General features: G+C 35.6%; 1 protein-coding gene across 1 annotated transcript; it reads right to left on the bottom strand.

Moving 5' to 3' along the window:
* Window positions 1–1,884: 1,884 nt before the first annotated feature.
* On the bottom strand, window positions 1,885–7,268 carry LOC122080765 (urea-proton symporter DUR3-like). Its single transcript, XM_042647594.1, has 9 exons — window positions 6,944–7,268; window positions 6,205–6,312; window positions 6,014–6,109; window positions 5,821–5,903; window positions 5,429–5,649; window positions 5,023–5,285; window positions 4,613–4,851; window positions 2,586–3,235; window positions 1,885–2,481 (listed from the first exon to the last, which is right to left on the bottom strand). The coding sequence occupies exons 1-9, from the start codon at window positions 7,127–7,129 to the stop codon at window positions 2,264–2,266; spliced, it is 2,064 nt and encodes a 687-aa protein (XP_042503528.1). The 5' UTR covers window positions 7,130–7,268; the 3' UTR covers window positions 1,885–2,263.
* Between the last annotated feature and the right edge of the window lie 8,632 nt (window positions 7,269–15,900).

Raw genomic sequence — 15,900 nt, 5'->3', positions numbered from 1 at the left:
GGGGGGAAGAGAGGGGCTAAGAGTCCCCATATTAATTGATTTTTCATTTTATTGTAATTTCATGCTGGCTTTTTGTAGCATTATCTATTGATCTTACCCCAGAAAACCCTCAAAATGGTCTCAGGACATCAATGCAACATTGACTCATAAAGGGTCTCACTGGCTCTTGCAGCCCCACTGTAGCCACATTTATGTCTGATCTGCTACAACCATCTAATAGATTGTCATGCTTAAAATAGGCATTTTGTTTATCTGTAAATGAGTTTGATTAGAGATGTGTATCACTTCTCTGTGTATATTATCCTTGTCAATTACTATGATATTATCCTTGTCAATTACAATTTCAAATTACTATGTTGTTTACAATTGTCTATATAAGCATTTAAGCAGAGTTGAGGATATAGCTTCTCAAAGATGCTTCTATTGCTTGAATTGCATCCATTGCAATGGATCCTGAACATTGCACAGATGGGAACTTACAGAAATATTCAGAACACCCTAACATTGGTATATTTGACTTGGGTATTAGGGGATATGGAAAAATAAAAGATATAAACACATAGAGCCAATCAGCAAGCTTTCTGCATGTTTCCATGACATAAGGAATCCTTTAGAGGATCCTGACAGTAGTCTTTCAAGCTGCACCCTTTAGGCTGTGTTTGGTAGTCAAAGAGAAAAAAAAACTAGAAAAGAGAAGAAAAGAAAAGAAATGAAATGGTAAGAAAAGAACGAAAAGAAAATAAAATTTTTTGAATTTTATTGTGTTTTTAGCAAGATTTTTTTTTTTTTTTTTTTTTTTTTGGCAGGAAAAGAAAACTTCACAATTCCCAAGTTGAATTTTGAAATTCCAAAAAAAAATATTTCTCTTGGTTCAGGACATGCTAAATGCCAAGTACAAAGATAATTTCTTAAACCAAATCTTTTCTTTTCTTTTCTTCTCTTGGCTACCAAACACAGCTTTAGTCTCCAAGGCATTACTTCCCAATTGACCAAATTCACCTAAATAAATTTTAAGTTCAACTTGCAGACATTTTTTACTATCAGAATCATCAATCCTTTTAGTTGGTCAGTGAGCTGTTTGATACGGATCCATTGTTCTTTACATCACCAAGTCATCCTTTGGATACTTTGTTTACATGCATAAGAGAATTTCTTGTTGAAAATATCTATGGAATGCAAATTAACAGAAGTGGCGATGATGGTGGTGGTGGTGGTGCCAGTGGGGAGAGGGAGAGAGTTGGGTTTATTGGACTGGTTTTGTTATAAATCTGTGTTTTTTTTTTTTCCAAAAAAGCACAAAAAGAGACTGGAAATCACATACATGTTCTGTTCCAAGATTGGAAGGAAAGATTTTTTTTATCAAAGCCTATTGCCCGCAACAAAAAGCTCTTTGACTCCCTGTTCGCGTTCTCTTCGGCCCTATAAAAGAGCTACCTAAAGGCAGCCTTTCCTTTTCTTTGATCTACTACTTTCTTGTGTCCTTGGGTGACCAATCAACATTATTCATCAGGATTTACTAGGGGTTCTAGGAGTAGTACTGCTTACCAATCCCATTTTTTGTCTTTTCATTGAGATTGGTTCTTGTTTGTATTTCCTTATTCTATGTTCCATCAAACTACCATTTTGTAGCCACTACACAGCTCCTGATTTATGTGCCAGCCATAAATGTCTTAATTATATTTGTTGTGATGTCATGAAGGGTTCAGAATTCGGACCTCAGTGAGATGGTAAAATAAAATGATCAGAAAAAAAGTATAAAGTTCATAGTTGCTCACTTGAGCACATGAAGTAGGGCCTTCAACGAGCCATCTCTGGCCTACTAAACATACATGTACATGATATTGATATTGATACAAGGGAGAAAAGGACTGGAGTCTGGCCATCCATCTTTGAACAAAAGATTCATTCTACTGTAACATTTTTTGCTTACAATGTATACATAAACAGAAAGGCTAAGGGCCTTTGAACCATCAAGATTTTCTATTTCCACTGAGCAAAAAAAAAAGGCTCAGGTCACAAGGCTAGAAGACAAGTTTAACTCTGATTGCTCAGGTTAGGCCCCCTTAGTACATATCCTTATTTGCAAGAAAAAGGTGTAACATAAGCAACCACATCTTTTGATAATTTTCCATCTTTTGGAAATCTGAAGCAGTCTAAGCTTCCAAAGTATCAATGACAATAGTTTATTTGAGAAGATTATTATGGCTCTGATGAAACAGCAACAGTTTTTTGCTCTAATTCTTCATGTTTCTTGGTCTTCTCTTCAGCTTCTGGTTACTGGTAACATGATTTCTCGTATTTTAGAATTCATTTTTTCAATCTTTTGAATGAGAAAAACATCTTTAAATATGCCAATCAAAATACTTTTGATTGTATCCCTGCTTTCGATCAAGGGCAAAGCAATAATCACAACACTTCCAATGGTACCCCATGCTATTGCAATGGCAACCCAAAATGTGAAGTATCCCAAATTGAAGCTTTCTGCAAAAGAGAGAAAGACTCAGGAAAATATCTCTTGCGGAAATATCTAGAAAAGCATACCTAAATATATAGGTCAACTAGAAAGAAGTCATAGATGAACTTACTTGCTGGAATAGTGAGAACAGGCCACAATATCAAAATCACAACAGTGAAACAGACACTCCATTTTAATACCCAAGCTTTTGCTATTACTAGCTTTTCCTCCTTGTATTCTTCTTCTGGCAAATCACTTTTATCCTTTTCAACCATGGTTATCTGCTTGGTGCTCTCCCAATCATAATTCTGTGGCCACAGAAAACTGCATACAGTATGGATAACTCCACTAGTCACTATAGAGACAATGTTTCCAGCAAGCGTTGGCCCATTCCTGCCAGTGGTGTCAAGATCTACTCGGCCATACACTACTTTTGTCACCGTTAGCCAAGTAGTGAGTCCAAAAATGCAGCCACAGACCATTCCAGCAATGGCACCTGATGAGTTTGCCTTCTTCCATAGAAGCAAGTAAGCTAGAGGGATAAAAGCTGAACCAATGAAAACTCCCATGGCTAGATACATCCAGCCCAATGAAACTCCTGCCATATTCAGTATCACTGCTATCACTCCCATTAAGCATCCAAAGGCCAGAATGACAAACCTTGAAGCATTCAGAATTTGTCTTCCATTTGCATTTGGATTGATATAGGTCCGGTATATGTCATATGTACACAAGGAAGAAACAGCAATTAGCTCAGCAGAGCCACCGGATGTCACAGCCCTGAAAACAGAACATAAATTTGGTAAATCACATATGAACCTCTTTTTCTTCTCTTGGATTACATCTATGAATAAATACATATTAACCATCCATTGGGAGTTTGGTCATTTTTTTCAGAAATTTTCTTGGAGGAAAGAAATATCAAGGTCGTTTGTGATGTATATGGAGCTGAATGTTGGGTAGTAAAAAAACAACATATAAACAAACTTAGCACCGTTTGATTATTCTGCTGTTTCTGTGTCTAGAAACTGCAGAAACGGCCCTTCACGTTTTCGGAAATAAAAACGGATTTTTTGGTGTCTGATAAGCCTGTTTCTCGAAACGTTTTTTGCAGACATAATGCCACTAAAAACCCAATAGTATCATCGGATGCCCAAAAGGAAGTGAGTGTTCGGTGCCTCTTTTTAGGTTTAAACAGTTGAGAGATTTATTGGGCACAACAACCTTTTTTTCTCTCAAATTTGTTTCTAGAAATGACGAAACAAGTAGGACTTGTTTCGTCAAAGTCGTTTCTAGAATTGTAAATAGGGATAAATTTTGATTTATGTCTCTCGAAATGGGTGAAATTGAACAACTTTATCAAAGGCTCTTTAGGTTATTTCTCCGTTTTCTTTGAACAAAAAAACGCAGAAACGACAGAACAGAACGTCGTCAAATCGTGCCTTAGTGTAGCTGAAATGAGGATTTTGAGACAGATGAGTGGTAAAACTAAAAAAGATAAAATAAGCTATGAATAAATTATAACTAGTTTAGGAGTAGCTCCAATATATGATAAGTCACAAGAAAGTTGTTTGATGTGGCATGGATAAGTGCAACAGATGACTTTGCATGCTTGAGCACTGAGGGGTTATTTGATTCAAATTGAAGGGGCGAAAAGAGCCAGGGATAGGCCTTAAATGGCTCTAGGAGAAGTGGTGAGGAAGTACATGCAATGCTTAAGACTAGTAACAAGTATAACTTTGAATAGAGCAAAAGAAAAAAAAGATCCATGTAGCCAACCCATTTAGTTGGGAAAAGGCTGAGTTGAGTTGAATGTTATATCTGTGTTCTAACCCACCAATACTGCATGCATCCAGATATTTGAATTGGGAAGAATCACCTTGTACTCTATATCTGAAAATACTAATGGTTGTTGATCTTAAAAGCACTTGAAGAAGATGTAAACAGAGCAAAAAGCTATGCAACTCATTAAAGGAGGTTGTGTAATGGTATTTGAAAGGAGTGCAGAAACAAACAATATGCAGAGAGGAAAATTTGTACTCCCATGAACTACTTGACCTCCATTTCCCTGTGTCCAATATTATATTGTTCTCTTTAAGTCCAAGAAAAATAAAATGATGGAATTAAATGACAGCTCTGGAGGGAAGTGAGACTCACATAAAAAGCATAGTAAGAAGTATAAGTGATCCTGCTTTTCCCATCAAAGCTATAGCTATAGCAGGAGGAACAAGTCCACGACCGGCCTCAGTTTGTGTTATTGGTAGATCAAGAGCTAAAGCTCCTAAACCGAGTGATGTTGCCAAAGAGAAAGGCACGGCAAACCAAACCAAGCCACCCAACAAGTAGCCCTTGTGAGTTGACGAAGGTCGTGCAGCAATGGCACTCATCCAAAATCCCTGAGGAAGTTATAAGAAGATAAAGTTACTTAACTATTGATTGCGTAGTCTCCCACATAAACAAATGAACTGAAGCACTCAGATTGTGATATGAAAATAAAGCTAGAATCAACCTTAAAATCTCTGTACAGATATCAAGAAAGTATCTCCAGAAGAACAAATAGAACTTACATTGTCGGCGCAGACTGTGGCAAAATTGACAACAATTTGGATGATTCCGAAAATAAGGCCACCAGAACTTAACATTGTTAGGTAGGATCCACCATAGTTCCCACTAACAGGTCCACAGGCCTGTCCGGCATGAGAAATTGGCTCTTGACATATTCTTGATTTGCTGGTAACTTCCATGAGTTGATTGAAGACAACTTGTGGACTACCGAGCTCGCTACTTGCCGTGTAAACCAGGTACACAAAGATGACCAAGATCACATGCACTGACAAAGCAGAGTACATCAAGAAATAAGTTCATGAAACCTCAAACAATATAGATCAAAATTATAGGCCTCTTCTGATTTTTAACTAATCTTGTCTAAATTAACACACTCATCAGAGATTGCAGAAAGTCCAAGTATTGCACCTATAACAGAATGTATATAGCTGGCCAAGAAAGTAGCTTTTAGTCCCCCAGCCAATGTGTAGACCATGACACCAAGAGGAATTAGAAAGCTTGCAGCGTAAACGTTGACCCCAGTAAGCGCATTGACAACCGCAGAACCACCAAGAATAAGATTAGATGTTGTTATAATATTTGTCATGAGGCAGAAGCAAAGGAAGACAATATGAGCTTTAGTCCCCCATCTGAAAGAGTGAGAGTGATGACTTCAATCAAGTTTATCATATGAGAACTGTTGAGAGTAATTATCATTTGGTATATAAAACTTACCGAGCTAGTGAGTGAGAGATGACTTCAATCAAGTTTATCATATGAGAACTGTTGAAAGTAATTATCATCTGGTATATAAAACTTACCGAGCTCTTACAATTTCACAGACCGTATGAGCATGAGGAGCCTTTTGTTTGATCTCTATAGCAATAATACCAAACATGAGTACCTGTTTCATAGAACAATGTAAATATATATATATATATTCATATTATCCCCAAGAAAGAAGTGAGTAATTGAACTGCTTCAATACATAGGACATAAGATTGTATGACAGACCTGAACAGTGGCACCACTTGCATACCAGTAAGGACCACTAATACCATACTCCCATGCTACATTAGAGCTTTGCAAGATTGTAGCAGCATAAGTCCACTTTAAGAATCCAAACATCAAAAAATGTAAGTTCCTTTAGTAATTTATTCCAACTCAGCTACAGATGACTACTGGCAGAGAAACATGTTAATTACCTGAGAAACTATGACACTAGCAATGAGTCCTGTTTTAACAGTTCTTCCTGCAGTATTGAACCATTCAGATGTGTGTTGTGCCCCCACATATCGCTTCTCAAGCCATACCTTCAAGCAAAGAAGAAAAAATAAATTTGAGTTGAATTAGTCTCAGAAGAAGCATGATCTGAATTCAATTAAAGCTATAAATTTGATGTTCTTTATTCCTACACCGAACTGAATACCCAAAAAAATCTGATACTGAGAAAAAGAAAATTCCTGGGGACTAATCCAACCTATCACATTAACAAAAATACACATTGTTTGCAAAAAAAAAAAATCCAGATTTTATTGATTAAAATAGAAAAGTTGAGCTTAATAAGTGGAAAATTGAGAACAAAAAGAATGCTTATTCCACAATAGGATATCAGTTAAGAACCTATACGATTGAAGATACACATGCCAGAATGAAGTATTCTTACTGATGGACCAAGGTGGACTATGTATTTACACTTTACAATCTTGGACTTTGTTTAGACCTAGAAGCCAATCAAAAAAACAGAACCAGATTTACTCTGACCAATTCAGAGTCATCACTACATCCAAATATGCTCCTATGTCTCACCACAACCATTCATTTTTATTGATCCCACCACCAATTAAAGTCACTCAATTCAGTGAAAACAGAGAATATATACAAACTCAGAACTAAAAACTCAAAAAAAGTTATCAAAGAAAGAATGAAAAGCTTTATACAAACCAGGAAAGAGGTGAAGAAAGCAAAGAAAGCTCCAAAACCCAAAATAACACCATACCCAACTCCTTGATTGAGAGATGCACTACCATCAAAAAAGCTACTCTGCCTGATACAGCTTCCATCGTTGCCCACAGTATAATACTGTGCCGATAACCCAAATGGTGGGCACTGCACTGAAGAAGAAGCCATTGATAACAGCTTCTCTTCTTCTTTGGAATTTTGTCTTTGTTTCCTCTGTTCTCAATCCATCTTATGGGGAATGAAACTGCTATATATAATGGGAGGGAGGTTGAAGAAATGAAGGATGATGGCTGGTGACAGCAGGAAACCTCTGACATCAACTTTAAGTTTTGTCCCTCTCATAGCTCTTTGGAGTATGAAACTTGAAAGTAACACTTGGGTTGGCTACAATATCTCTGCCTATCACTCTCAGAGTAGAGACTTTGAATATTCACCCATTTTTCGTTTTTATTGTTTCAGTATCTTTTCTTTAGATTCCAACTTTGATCAATAGATATTTTTCTAATTCCACTGGCAAAAAAAAAGGAACTTTTACTTTCCATTTTAGTTAGTAGCTAGTTATTTATTGTTGCTAGTAGAAGCTCAAAACGATCTTTTATTAGAATTGCATTCCAAAGGGCAAATTTTGGGGACCAATGGACCATTCACTTAGTTGTGTCATGTGGAAAAATGATGTGATAATTGCTTGATATCTAACGAATCATCTGAATTAACCATATTTCAAATTTTATATTCAAATCCAATTATACAACTTCTCATATATTGAAATTCAGTCACTTTATAGTCCATATAAAAGTTTGCACCCTCTTAATAGCCTTAGATTTTTGTTAAAGAAAATTTGGTTGAGTAATAACCTTAAGTTTTGTATGTTTCATTTCACATTTGACCAACTACATAACAGTTAAAGTTTGATATGTGAGCAAAGAATCTTATGATTATTTTACCCACAAAATCCCAATCTTCCATTTATTAAATATTTGTATATATTAGCATCTAGAACCGGGTAAAAAATTGGTATATTTCTTTACACTAGTTGGACAATTTTATTTTTTATTTTCTTTGAACAATTCTTTTTTTACTATATATATATATATATATATATATATATATATTTTTTTTTTATTTAATCTAAAGCAAGAGATTTCTCAACCATAAGAATCACTCTCGCTACGCTGATAGAGTGCAATTTCCCTCCCACATTACTTTTTTTTCTTCTCTCTTTCTCTCTCTTGCTCTGAATTATAAATCCCATAAAAATGATATAATTTTTTTTCTAAACAACCACATTATGTGACATGCATATTGTTTCTCAAACTGGCAGCATGGAAACAAATTTAAAAGGAATAGGAGCATGACACACTTGTTAGAGTGCTGACTACAACCATTGACTTACTTGCCAAAGAGAGCTGGCTCCATGCCTTGATTCTATTACAAAGTGGGTCCAAATATGAGAAATTTTTTGGATTCAATCTTGTTATTTATCTATTACTTTCTATGGTGCAAAAAGGGGACATAATTGAGGCTGATTTTTTTTTTCCAATTATGTTTTTATTAGTTTTAAATGCAAGTTGATCACGAAAAGAAACAAAATGGCTGATGTTAGAAGTAGAAGTATGGTTAGACTTGCCGTACTTATTAAACTTCTCAATGTTGCATGCCATTATATACTTTTTGCACATGACACATGCCATATATGTAAAGAATAAAATTTAGACAATTAAAATCAGATTTTTTTTTTAACATAAATAAGAAGTACATTATACCATAGGACTATATAATTATGGATTTAGATCTTCTCCATCATGGGAGAGAGCCCAATGCAAATCTAGTGGTTAGAGCGCCCCGGGCACTCATCCTAAGGGGCTTCCAACTGCTGGATGTGGCTGGGCTCTCTCCACAGGAGGATCTTGATCCATAGAATTACATAGCGATAGAGAGATATATAATTGTAGATTAGTAGGGCTTAGAGGACAAGAAGATAACAACCGATCATGTCCATCATCGTGCCGGAAGAGAGAATAAGACTACACCACAGCTGCATCGGAGCCTTCCACACTTGCTGCTAGAGAGTCTCAAACTCGAGACCCATGCATTACACCGTGATGTATACCAGCCACTGAAGCAAGAGATTATTGACAAAGCAGCCCATTATTATTATGTTAGAATGACAAAAATAGTTTGGTAACTATGACGATTGGATAGGTAATAATAGTCTAAATGAATCATGTGTCAAATACTGAAATATCATAGTTTGATTCAATCAAATACCCTACCATACATGTTCATGCATGCCTACGGTGTTTCTTATTAGTATTATGTACTATCCTATAGTTATAAATTTTCAAACTTCAAATTTGTCACTATAAAAACTCTGTTTCGGTTAAAATTTTACATGTGAATTGGGAACTTAAAATCTATCTATTCCCATGATTTGAGCACCATCCATTTACCATTTAATAGGTATTTAGGCTGCCATAATTAGCTTATGAAGAGAGGCAACTTGTCTTGTTTCTCACAAGTTATTTAAATTATGGGTGAAAATTGATTTTTAAAATAATTTAAAAATGACTTATCATTATATCATTTTCAAGAGCTATTATTGTCAAGTGAAATGATAAGATTCACCCTCATTTAAAAAATGTGTTCATTATACTAAAAAATAAGTTTGTCACCACTTCTTTTCATCAACTTTACATATGATAAAATTTTCCAAAAATTAAAATTCAAATTCATCCTAGCTAAATGGGATCTACTAGATGTGCACCTCTAAAGATAAAAAGTTTTCATACTGATACACACACTCTATACCCATGCTCCTTTTTTTAGTGAAGGTAAAATCTTGACATTTCACATGTGTACTTAAAAGTGTGCAAAACATTGATTGATCATTCTTAAGAATGATATGATGATAAACTAGGAAGAGAAGTTCTTTCAAAGGTAAAAGTGACAACAACTCTCATGTCATCAATTACACACTTCAAAATTTATAATGGTGTGCTTGAGGACCTTAACATATCAAAATGGAGATTCTTGTGGGACGTAAAAGAAAATGAGAGGAAAACCTATTGCATCGGATGGAAATGCTTGTGCAGAGCAAAGCTAGAAGGAGGCCTTGGGCATAGAGATCTAATCTTTCAAAATGTGGCTATGCATGCAAAGTTGGGTTGTCAACTATTAAATAACCCCAATTCCTTATGTGCAAGACTCTTTATAATATATTTTTCTCTTATAGGACCTAGGGGTGCAACAGGGCCGGGTTGGGATGGGCTTCTTAAAACCCTAGCCCAACCCTTAGTCCCCTTAACTGGGCCCAAACCCGCCCTGACCTTGATTCAGGGCCACAAAACTTCAACCCAGGCCCTACCCTTCACGTTTTAGCCCAGCCCTTACCCGCCTTGAATGGCCCTAATTTTTCAGGGTCGGTCCGGGATGACCCTGACCCTGACCCTAACCCTGGTTTTCCATCAAAGGTTGGGATGGCCTTGATTGACCCTGACCCTAGTTTGCCATCAAGGGCCGGGTATAACCTGACCCTGACCCTGACCCTGACCCTGACCCTGACCCTGACCCACAAAATATGAAATAACTTAAAAATAAAATATTTTCATAATAAAGAGGAGACAAAAAAACACAAAGTTACAAATTACATGTTATGAAGAGAACATCCTAAAACAAACATTCAAATAATACAAATAACTCTAACTATTATAATAAACAAAGAGGAGATCATCCTAAGAAAGTAAATAGTCTAAAAAATTTCAATTATTTGTCAGGACAAACAAAGAGATCATAATAAGGCAAACTGCAAGAAAACTTAACCTCCACTTGATGAGAGAAGAAAAAAACTTCAGGTTCAAGGAACAAGATTGGTAGAAAATGATTTTCTACCAATTTTCACTGTATTAAATATATATATATATTGATAATAAAAATCAATAATAAATATTCATATCAACAATTACATATTGATTTAAGATGGTAATTTAAAAAAATATATTAATTATTTTTCATTTTATTAATAATAATTCCTAGAATATATATATATATTGGGTAGAAAAAGGAAAAGAGATATTTTTTATTGGTAAAAAAGATAAGAGAGATTGGTGAGATTGTGAGAAGATATATTAGGAGTTTTGATGTGTCAATGACTCAATGTGAAATAATATATAAAATTAGGTTAAAATCAAGGTCACAACTAGGGTCATAACCAGGGTCAACATCAATGGCAAAAATCAGGGCCGGGTAGGGCCAAAACCAAGGCCAAAAGTCAGGGTAAAAAAATCAGGGCCGAGTTCAGGGCGGGCTAGGCGGGCCAAAGACATCAACCCTTACCCGCCCTGACCCTAACTCAAGGTCAGAAATTTCAAGGCCGGGCCGGCCCTCAGGGCCAAAATTTTTGGATCTGTACTTGTTCGGGATCAGGGCGGACCAAGGGCGGGTCTAGGCCGTCAGGGCCAAACTTGCACCCCTAATAGGACCTCTATTAGTCAAGCACAGTTGGTGGACAAATTTTCTTGGGCTTGGAGAAGTATTTAAATGATAGAAGTGTTATGGACGAAGGACTGTTATTGGGCTTGGCGCACCATTCTGTTAATGGTGTTTTATGGTCCGTTATTAATAGGCTTTGTTTTAATAATGTAACGGGTTTGGGCCTTGTTATTTGCTTTGGCTCATTTGGATTAAAGGGCTTAAAGGGTTGATGGGCTCCTTTTTATGTTACTTTGTGCCCATTTCACTTAAAATTATGGTTTTGTTAATTAAATAAGGGAAAATTACATGATTACCCACTTTTGAGTTCCTTTTACAAAATTACCCAACATAGGTTTCAGTTAACGAAAATGTACCAAATCAGGTTTGAGCTTACAAAAGTACCTTCACTCAATTGAGGATAAAAATTACCATTTTTACCCCTGACAACCCCTTCTCCAATCCCCCTTCCGACTGCCCCGATCCCGTTCTTTGATCGCCCTTCTGATTTCCCCGATTGGAACAATCTGAGAATAGTTCTTCTCAAAGACGACTCCTTGGGTTAGGGTATACCTTTCACGGCCATGGCGTCAAAATGAACCACCCCCTATTCTCCCTTTTCCGGCAGCATTCGCTACCCCTATTGTCCATTCTCTGCAACCCCATCACTGCAACAATTCCGACCTCTCTCTTCCATCCATTCCCCTCCTCTGTTCTCATGGGAAGATGAGCATGATCGACATTCTGACCCTGGTTGATGTGATCTACAAGGAGTATGAAAAGTACAACATCACGAAGCAAAATGACCTCAGGGTCTGGTGATGATGCGTTCGCTCGTCTCTACGCTGTGGTTGAGGCTGACATTGATGCAGCTCTTGAGGTACGTTAATTCATTCTCTCCTCCTATTTCTGGGTTCCACTCAATTTCATCACTTAAACATGGAAAAGGAATTATACAAGAAGAAAAGAAAACCTTAATCGATGTACTATTTCCTATTCAGAAATCGAAATCACTACCAACGAGAATAACAGGGCCTCAATTGTCACCTTAAACGCTGAGATTGGTCAGACAAAGGCTCGAATGCTTAAGGAGCTCCCCAGGTTGCAAAGATTAGCACTTAAGAAGGTTATCTCACATTTGAGTTTTTTTTTTCCCCATTTAATCAATCAATTAAATGGTTTCATTTTACATTCAGATAAAGGCTTCACAAGATCATCTTTTCATGTGTTTTTTTTTTTTCTTATTGATTTTATTTGCTGGAGTTTTAGATTTTGGATTTCCGATAGTTTCTTTTGTGCTATCTCATCCGCGGTTGAAGAAGAAGTTGTTGCAGGTGGAGGAGACAAGCGGAGGAGAAGGGAGAATGGTCACGGAGACGAAGCATTGGAGCTGGGACGAGAGGGGCGGGACAGCAGGGGAGGCTGTGTGAAGGCAATGAATAAGAAGTGGCGGTGATGCTTCGTTGGGGCTAAGTTGCGGGAAAGGGTGGAGATAGAGATAGAAGGCGGATAGTGGAGTACCTTAGGGTAAAATGGTCCAAGAACATCCATAGGTAGAGGGAATCACTGTTGTGGGTAATCTTGTAAACCCAAACATGATCTGAATAATTTAGTAATAAAAAACCCAAAAGTGGGTAATCAGGTAATTTTTCCATTAAATAACGGGAGAGAGAATGCTGCCTAACCACATGACCCTTGCATCAATGTGGAACCCCATGGGAGTGCACAATTAAGCATCCAACAGTGGGAGGCGAGGTGATCATTTGGCCACAATTGTGCCTAGGCGCAAGAGTGTACAATTGGCATGTAGGAATATTCTTTAGAATATTTTCTATTATTGTCCCATATACCAATTAGGTAATTGACCGATATCAATCTCATAAAATTAGATTCCAAATAGGAAACCCACTCCTCGTCTAATTAGGGAAAAGAGTCCTACCCTATTTGGTACACCTTGATGGGAAAGTGCACAATCTCTATAAAATATGACTCTAGATCCTCATTCTACCCTAACGTCACTCTCATTAATGGCTCCATCACCAAGAGAGCATTAAGGGGAGTTAGTAGAAAAAACCTAGAGAATCCATTATGTTCGTGCTTGGGATTGCAGGAATAAAGAAACGTGAATGATTAATGGCACCAAATTATTCACAATCAATGGTGAATGGTATGCATCGTTAATCCATTATTGTTTAATTTGTGATTCTATAAACATGTGGCAAGATCATATAATTGTATGTAAGAGGAATTTCGTCCTTCAAGTAGTATCAGAGCGGTCTAGGTTGTACCTTTGTTATTGAATCAAATTTGTTAAATCTTATAACAATATTTAATGCCATTAGTTGTTACCTATTTTCGTTTTGAGTATAACATAAACAATTAGTGATTTTTGCGTCCCTCAATAGGAAACCATTAAAGGATTCAATTTTTTTTTGTTAGAATGCAAGACCGATCGATCTAAGTCAAAATCAAATTTTTTTAATCTGATTTAATGATGATCGGCTAAGCCAAAGTCAATAAGATAATATTGATTGTGGCTCCATTACCGATTGGGGTCGTGGGTCTCTTTTTCACTTATGATCGGCTAAGCCGAAATCAATAAAAGAATATTGATCGTGGTTCCATTACCGATTGGGGTGGTGGCTCTCTCTTTCACCTTTCACCAACTCTCTTCTATTTTTTTTTATGCTATATTATTATATTATAATAAATAAATAATAATATAAGAAGAAAGAAATAATGAACGAAGAAAGAAGAAAATTTCTTTCTTCATTAAGATTCTTTGACTTTTTTTTTATTATTTCTTTTCTTCATTATTGTTTCATATGGGGTCATACCCATGTGAAGATCTTGGCACTAGTGGGACCTTCTAAATAGGGAGTGAATTGTATTCTTTTATTTTGGGATGGGTTTAATAATGAAATTCAGTTATGGGCTTTGAGTTTAGCCCATTATGATAATTGTACATTAAAAAAAAAAAATCCCCCAATTATTTGAGCCTATATTATGGGATTTAATAAAATAAACTCATTATCTAAGCCCATCTCTTTCCTTGTTTAAACTCATTAAAGGGCTTTTGATTGATTGAAATCATGAGCCCATTATGAAAATCCATCTATTTTCTTTATTTAAACCCATTAAAGGGTTATTATATAAATAGAAAGAAAAATAAGAAATCAGAAACATTTTTATCATTGTTTCTATTCTTAGTTATTTATTTCTATTTTGAATATATTTCTCTTTATGCATTATTTCTAATTCTATTCATAATAAATATAGTTTTTTTGTACTTTCTACTTAAGTTTGTGCATATTTTATGGATTGTACATCTATTTCTACTTATGCTCCCTATTATTAACTGAATTTTTATGAATTTTAGAATACTATTTATGGTAGAAATAAATAGAAATAGGTGTTGTCTATGTCTTTATGTATTATTTTAGAACACCTATGATACTTGGATGACAATTTATGTTAATTTTAAATTGAAAGCATATAACTCTCAAATTTGAATGAGTTTAGGGCATCAATAAATTGAATAGAAGTATCCATAGATTCACATTTTTTTATCACAATAATTATATATGTTAGCTTTAAACATAATTGTATTACACATTCAATTTAAATTTTAAACTTTAGGGTCTTATGATGATTGTTATGTAACGGTCAAGATACAATGAGAATATCTACATGCATACATTTTTTATTGACTACGTTGATCTATATATGATAGTTTAACAGTTAAATAAGATGAGAATATCCATAGGTATACATCTTATTTGACCATTTTGATTACTTAAATATTTTACCCTAATGATGTCTTTCATCTAATGTAAAGTGAACTACTAGCATATTATCATCTCGATTCCACATGATAGATTGTAATGATGCAATAGGTTACTTTTCTATAATTTTAATATTCTATTACTGAAACTCAAAGCATGATGATTGATAAGCATGTATTATTTACTCTTATGCATAGGTTCAACACCTATCCCTATTTCGAATAACGTGCCACTTCTGAATGGATCAAACTTTAATGATTGGCATGAATAACTCATTTATTATCTTGTTGGCATGGATCATGATTATGCCTTGCGTAATAAGAAATCTGCTACTCTCACTGATGAGAGCACTGATGATAAGGTTACATTACATGATTGGTGGGAGCGTTCCAATCGTCTTTGCCTTTTATATATCATGAAGACGATTATCAAGACTATCAAAAACTCTGTACCAACTTCTGAAAATGCAAAGGAATACCTAACCAATGTAGATAATCGTTTTGCTACTGCTAATAAATCTTTGGCTGAGATTTTGATGACCAAACTAGTAACAATGAAGTATACTGGTACTAATGGGATAGTGGACCATATCTCTGAAATGGCAAGTACCTGTGTACAACTAAAATCCCTCAAATTGATAATGAATGAAGACTGCCTTGTCCAAATCATTCTGACTTTACTTCCTCC

Source organism: Macadamia integrifolia, chromosome 6 (assembly GCF_013358625.1).
Source record: "Macadamia integrifolia cultivar HAES 741 chromosome 6, SCU_Mint_v3, whole genome shotgun sequence".
NCBI classification, from domain to species: domain Eukaryota; kingdom Viridiplantae; phylum Streptophyta; class Magnoliopsida; order Proteales; family Proteaceae; genus Macadamia; species Macadamia integrifolia.
The sequence above is the reverse complement of the archived record's forward strand: the minus strand, read 5'-3'. Positions and strand labels throughout refer to the sequence as shown.